General features: G+C 37.8%; 1 protein-coding gene across 3 annotated transcripts; it reads right to left on the bottom strand.

The window, feature by feature from the left end:
• Positions 1–1,139: 1,139 nt before the first annotated feature.
• LOC129100238 (uncharacterized) lies at positions 1,140–6,247 on the bottom strand. Of its 3 annotated transcripts, none has more exons than XM_054609817.1 (7): positions 6,178–6,247; positions 4,639–4,956; positions 3,423–3,755; positions 3,103–3,219; positions 2,430–2,525; positions 2,121–2,161; positions 1,140–1,784 (listed from the first exon to the last, which is right to left on the bottom strand). In XM_054609817.1, exons 1-7 carry the CDS (start codon positions 6,215–6,217, stop codon positions 1,668–1,670), a joined length of 1,062 nt encoding a protein of 353 aa, XP_054465792.1. In that variant the 5' UTR covers positions 6,218–6,247; the 3' UTR covers positions 1,140–1,667. The 3 variants fall into 3 exon arrangements, with proteins under 3 accessions (XP_054465792.1, XP_054465794.1, XP_054465793.1); XM_054609819.1 differs by having other exon boundaries at positions 1,198–1,784; positions 3,103–3,177; XM_054609818.1 differs by having other exon boundaries at positions 1,198–1,784; positions 4,639–4,953; positions 6,178–6,241.
• Positions 6,248–6,707: the final 460 nt, after the last annotated feature.

Genomic DNA, 6,707 nt, shown 5'->3' with positions numbered 1-6,707 from the left:
GACAGTGATTGTACAGAAATATATGATGGTGCTGCTTTTGCAGAAACATATTGACAAAATAGTGATAGAGCATTATTGATACACACGGCTGCACCATATATCGTTTGTTTGTCTTCAGCAGCGACATGGCGATCTGCACATGCAAACCCAAATGCTACAACTTATCTGCTGCTAGAAACAAAAGGAAATCTAATCCAGTGTTTACAAGTCATGGTAGTCTAGGTGACCCACATTTTCATAATGAACAGAATATTATACACTTCTCAACGTCCAAATCAGATCAAAGTGTTTACTGGATATTCAACCTTCATTTCTTTATAATACATTTCATTATTTCTTTACAGTCTTGTACAAAGGTCATAAAGTAGTCCATGAATATGAGATATGCGTTGGCAGATAATAACAATCAGTCCTCATCATTGTGGAGGTTGCTTTGTGTCTTCTTGCTTCTCCACACTTCATTTTGTTTGTACGCCCTCTGCTGATTCAGAGAGTAATGCAACGATCAATATGGTGCAGCCCTACTGTCGACCAACATTCAGAGCTCAACACTATGTGTGCATTTAAGGGCAAATCCCCACTTTTATATCTGATCTGTCAGATCTTAATGCTTTGTGACATTTCTTGTCTTCTTCTTTTCATTTACAGATGCATTATTTGTAGATCACTTTCCCAAAATGCCTTTTGAGACTATTTCCGCCTCCTGTGAGAGGAGACATTTGTGTCTGTCTCTTCTGAGGATTTATGACAGCATTTTTTTTTAAAGTGTTTTTTTAAATATACGTTATATTGATCATATTAAGTCTAATACTAATCTGTGTTGCTCATGGGGGTTTGGCAGCAGGATGGTTCAGGGTGTTTTGGGCTTCAGAGAAAGCTGCTTGTGTACTTCATTGTGTTGGACCTGTGTAAAATGAGATATTAACACTGAGTTATGAAATGCATGAAATAAGTATTGGACGTTATGGATTATTGGACATAACTCTTGAATCTAAAGTGGTGTAGTGTACAAAGCCTTGTGCAGACATTTTTAGTGGTGAAAGTGAAAACATGCAGAGTAAATTAAAATGAAGTGAATTAAGATACATGACGTGTTCCCTGGTCTTTTTTTAATTATACATAAATGAGTCAGAACATCAGAATCAGACATTGTTTTATTACCATTGACACATACAAGGAAATAAACTTGGTGATATATATTAATAGTAAAAGCCACAATTTAAAAATAGAAAATGTGAAAAATGTACGATAAAAAATGAGAAACAAACAAACAAGCAAATTAAGAGTATGTTTAAAACAAGTAAGACCGGTTGTCTTGGAGCAGGAAAGAGCAGAAAAATATATTCAACGTAGATCATCAAGACACACAAATACAGTCATCAAATCTCTGCAGATGATGGGTTTAACTGTATTTTAGTAGGTATAGCTATATCATCTCGTTGTCTATAGTATAACGAGAACATAAGAGGAAGGAGTGGTGAGGAAATAAACTAAAATGTTTCTTGAGGAAAGGGAACTGGGACAAATACCAGAGCAGAAAATAATAAAGAAAAACTAAAAACTAAAGAGAAATTAAAGAAGGGCAGAGAACAGAGGGAAAGATTAACCCATATGTTTTGGGGGTTTTTCCACATAAATACACAGCAACAGAATCCAGGTCATGTGTGTTATGTGTGTGTGAGTGTAGAGTAGGTTTGGTCCTGATCCCTGCTGGCTGGATCGAGGCTCTGATAGGTGGAGTCTTCAGATGGGGAGACTGGAGAACAGTTCTCATAGAGGGCAATCTGAGGAAAACAAATAGATATTTGACAGAGAAACAAAGCAAAGCTTAAATACAGTTAGAGCCCTTGGGTTATTAGTCCATGGTATCCTACCTGACTATCTCATGAGTTATACTAGTGCCTGTTATTGAAGACAAAGCTGGTAAACTGAACATATTTACAGACTTTTTAAACCTTGTAGCGTGTTGATGTTTGATATTAGATAAAACCATCAGTGAAGATTCTCCTTATGTGTGTGATGCAACCTGATTTAAACATCAGTCAGGATTGTAAAACTCCTGAGGTCTGAGCTCAGCTTTAACCAACAGAGAGAGTCAACAAAGAGTCAAAGAAAGTCACCTCCATGTTTGTGCCTTCTGAGGTTCCTCTGGTGTTCACACCTGTGGAAACAAAACGTATTTCTTTCACTTCCATAATAATAATTGAAAGTGTAGACAAGCCTGGAAATGAGAACAGAACAGATCCTGATCCCTTTAAACCCACTAATAGAAATGATTATATTCCTTTATTGATCCCCATGGGGGAAATTCGAGTGTTGGGGATCAATAAAGGAATATAATAATTTCTTATGTCAACATTTAAACCACTTCAGCAATGAGGAAGTTCCAGTTGTTGGTGTCACTGTGTAAGTTTGTCCTGTTGCCTCACCATCAGGTTTGGTGTTCCTCCGAATACAGAATATCATCAGCGCCAGTCCTGAGACGATGACAATGACGACAACAATCACTGCATACAACCACACACCTGAGTGAGGATGAAGAGGGGAACAGTTTGTTTTAACGGAGGGTTGCTGGTGGTTGCAGCTCTAAACACACTCATCAGCCTGCAGTTCAGTGTGCTCCCTGTTTCATCTAAAAAACACTGCAGAGTAATTTACTGTGAGATCATTCATCATGATATAATATTATAATAATTATTTGGACAACGATACGATATTTGCTGATATCACATAAAACCTGCCACGATGCGTTTTCGCTTCGGATGCTTGTCATCAATATGAGACAATATCATAAACCCATTTAACACAATCTGTTATATTTATATCAACTCACAAAAAGCAACTAAAATATGATGAGATCATTTCATAACTGGGCTCTGAGAGAGGAAGCTTGGACAGATATGGTGACACAGATGTGCCATGGGAACATAAACATAAAGACGTATCTTGAAGATGATGGTATGTATTGATGTTGTAACTTTGCATCAATGATATTTGATCGTTGATCATTGAGTCAGGAGTCCCACTCTGGAAATCATTTTCCAGGACATTTTCAGTGCAATACTTAAAGCTTCATCTATCACATACAGTGTGTGGATGTACCTCTAGTTGTTGGTCCAGAACTTCCTGAAGTGGAGTTAAAACTCTGAGTCGTTGTTGCTGTGGAGGCTGATGGGACTGATGATGAAATATCTTGGTTTGGTTTAGAAGTGGGCGGAGCTGTGAACATCAAGAACATGCTGATACAAAGAAGTCCTGATGAGAGAGATGAGATTCTCTTGTGTGTCAGCTGAACTGTTTTAAATGAGCATTTATCAGCGTTCACACTGATGGAATTTAAAACATCAGCTGCTGTCAGTGAAAACTCTCTTCAGACCTCCAGAGACATGAACAAACATTTTCATTCTGTAGTAGAAACTCACCATCTGTGACAATGATCTCAAACTCACGGTAAGGATCTGTAAACAGACGCCTGTCCAGAACACACCGGTACCGTCCTGAGTCAGACATGGTCAGCTGTGTGATGCCCACATACAGAAATACTCCTGATGGATCTCCTGGTACATATCTGATGCTGTATCTGTCTCTCTGAGCTGTGAGATTAGTTGTTTCAACAAGAATGTCTTCTTCTTTACATTCTCCCTTACAGAAGTATGTTCTGGATCCAGAGGTAGTAAAGAAACATTCAACTAAGACATTTCCTCCAGTTCTTGAATAGAGGGTTTTTTCTTCAGAAGGATCTCCATCCAGCAGAGCTGTAGACAAGATGAACAATCAATAGTTACTATCTGTAGTTAAGATGATGATTCACAGTTACACTGTTACATATATTAATATAAATGAAGTTCAGTCAGGAAGACTCTCTTTACTTTACTCTATCAGCTGATTGTGGGCGTTCACTTAAAGTTAACCAACCAGGTTCTACAGAGGTTCCTTTAGCCAATCACATTGTTGCTGTCAAACTTTAAAATGTTCTCCTCTCTGCTGCTGTCAGTTGTCATTGCAGCACGATCAGATGTGACCCTCCTCCACCCCGTCATCTCCAGTCAGCATCACAGTCATACTCCTCATTCATCATCAGATGCAGCGACTCCCTACATCACCACCACCACCAGTGTCTGGACATCAGGGGGATTATGACTGTCTGACCTCAGCATCACTGCCCCTCTGTTATACTTCAGGATGGAGTCCAATCCCCAAAGACTTTGCACTATTCATTTCTTATGCATGTGTAATAAATGATTGTCCATTCTAATGAAGTCTCTCCTGATTGTAATATGTTGTGTTGGCAGGTGAACACTATTAGTACTACAACTAGTAAATAGTCTACTACCTGTCGATGGAAACGTTCTCTTCAGAAGCACACCCTGTTGAAACTGTAACACCTCTACAGGAAAAAGTCTAGAAAATACCGTTCAAAGCATCCACAATGACACACTTATATCTATCAGCTTCTGCCACTGATATGAAATCAAAACAATAAGTGGTTTGGTGTGTAGTCCACTTATACTATGGATCAGTTTGATCAGTTATACTTAACAGCAGACCTGTCAAAATGTGACTAATTGAATCAGTATTAATGTTAAGGTCTTCTTCAGACAAGAAAGAACATTTAAATGACTTTAAGTAGAAACTCACCATCTACAACGATGACTTCAATCTGATGTGATGAATATCTAGAGCCACACCTGTACAGTCCTGAGTCAGACTTGGTCAGCTGTCTGATGGTCACATCAACATCTCTGCTTCCCCTCATCCATTCAATGCTGTATCTGCCTTTCTGAGCTCTGACATTGGTTCTTTCAATGAGAATGTCTTCTTGTTCACACGGTTCCTTACAGAAGATCTTCCAGCTTCCAAACGAAGAAGACGGACATTCAACTCTGACATTTCCCCCTTCAGCTGCTGTATAGACTTGGACTTTGACCAGACCGTTGTTTCCATCCTGCAGATCTGCTGAAAAGATGAACAATCATTAGTTACTGTATGTACTTCCTGTAAGATCACGATATTTCCTGCTTCACGTTAACAAAGATCCACAGAGTCACACTGGGAGCTGCCCAGTTCAACCAGTTAGGTCTGTGACTGAAGATTGGAGACTTTGACATCTTTGTTCTTCTTCTAGCCATGCTACATGTTACATTAACATAAAGTGTCCATGTCCTACTTAATGGGTTACATTAATGCAAATCATTATTATGAACTCTTATTTTTTCTCATTCTGTGAACATTTGCACTCTTTAGTCCATGTTCTGCACACTCCATCTTTATTCATACAACACTCCTGTCTTCAAAATGTCTGTATTTTTTGACCATCAAAGTGTTAAAGACTTTACACAGTGAGGTAGAGAGCACAAACAACAACGGCTGCTTGACTTTCAACATCTACATGTTATTACCACACCACTGTTTCAAAATGCTGTTTGCTTTGTTTTGGCTGGTTATTTTCAAAGGTTCCTATTTGTCTGTAGGAGGAGAGATATGTTTTATACCACATACAGCGGATATTCTGAATTTGGGGAAGTTACAACATCTCTACCAACAGTCAGGGTCACACAAACTCTGTTACTGTAAAAATACAACAGAAGTAAACAAGAAGTCATTTTGTTACATTTGATAAAAGTAGAGCTTCAACTATTAATAAACAGAACTACTTTGATAATCAAATAATCGTTTTAGTGATTCTTTAAACATGTGCTGGTTCCAGCTTGTAGAATGTCAGGATTCAACACTTTTTATGTCATATATCTGATATTTAACTGAATATCTGGGGTTTGTACTCGTTGAATAAAACAAGCTATTGAAATATTTAATCTTGGGCTGTGGGAAGTCTCAACGCATTTTTTACAGTAAATGCTCTTACTGATGATAAGTGAGTTTGTGCCGTTCATTTTCCTTCCTGATGTACCTTTTATTCATAAAGTACTTGTTATAATTTTTACAAGTCTGTCCTAAAACAATACTCACACGCTCATAATCACATTGAAATAGTTTTTGTTCTTCTTTCCACACTGGACACAAAGAGCATGAAAATATATTCTGAGCTCATGTGAGGCTTCAGCAGTCTGACTTAGATAAATCAAGTGAAGTGTCGCCTATATTAACATTTAATGTTTTCAGATAAACATTTGAAGAAGAGAGAATAAAGAGTGATAGAAATACAAAGTTAATACTCACAGAGGAAGAAGAAGACGATCAAAGTGTGACGGACTTTCATGATGAGACTCTGATGGTTCACCACCGCCTCTCTTCCTTCTTCTCTGACAAACAGGAACTGCTCTCTTCTTTAAATGGATGAGTCCCTCCTCCAAACACAACTCTACTCTCCTCCCCTCTTCATCAGTCTGTATTTCTACTGCAGGGTCTGAGGTTACCTGTGTATTTATTTATGACTTTACACTGTCCTTAACACTCACTGCAAGGGAACGTATTGTCATATAGTTGTGATAAACCAGTATGGTCTTCAGCATGTCTACACCGTACATAATGATATCTCTTATTGGGATATATTGTTCATTAATGAATTCAAAATGTCAAGTTTTTTTTCATGAGCCTACGAATATTTAATAAAAACTTTTTCAGGGACATTGAGATACTATGATATTGTTTTTGGGTGAACCATTCCTTTAAGTAAAAGAGCAGAGGTATTATCAGAAAAGTGTAGAATGGCTCCTTATAATGTGTTATATTCTAATAGAATATTATAT

The sequence above is a fragment of the Anoplopoma fimbria genome, chromosome 12, assembly GCF_027596085.1.
Source record: "Anoplopoma fimbria isolate UVic2021 breed Golden Eagle Sablefish chromosome 12, Afim_UVic_2022, whole genome shotgun sequence".
NCBI classification, from domain to species: Eukaryota; Metazoa; Chordata; class Actinopteri; order Perciformes; family Anoplopomatidae; genus Anoplopoma; species Anoplopoma fimbria.
This window is presented reverse-complemented; position numbering and strand designations above follow the sequence as displayed.

Bases quoted from the DNA above. Each gene is read 5' to 3' on its own strand.
- LOC129100238 (XM_054609817.1), bottom strand. From the start codon at position 6,217: ATGAAAGTCCGTCACACTTTGATCGTCTTCTTCTTCCTCT. The intron at 3,756-4,638 runs GTGAGTTTCTAC...TCTTGTCTACAG, and splicing joins TGAAGTCATCGTTGTAGATG to CTCTGCTGGATGGAGATCCT. The intron at 1,785-2,120 runs GTGACTTTCTTT...TGTTTTCCTCAG, and splicing joins CAGAAGGCACAAACATGGAG to ATTGCCCTCTATGAGAACTG.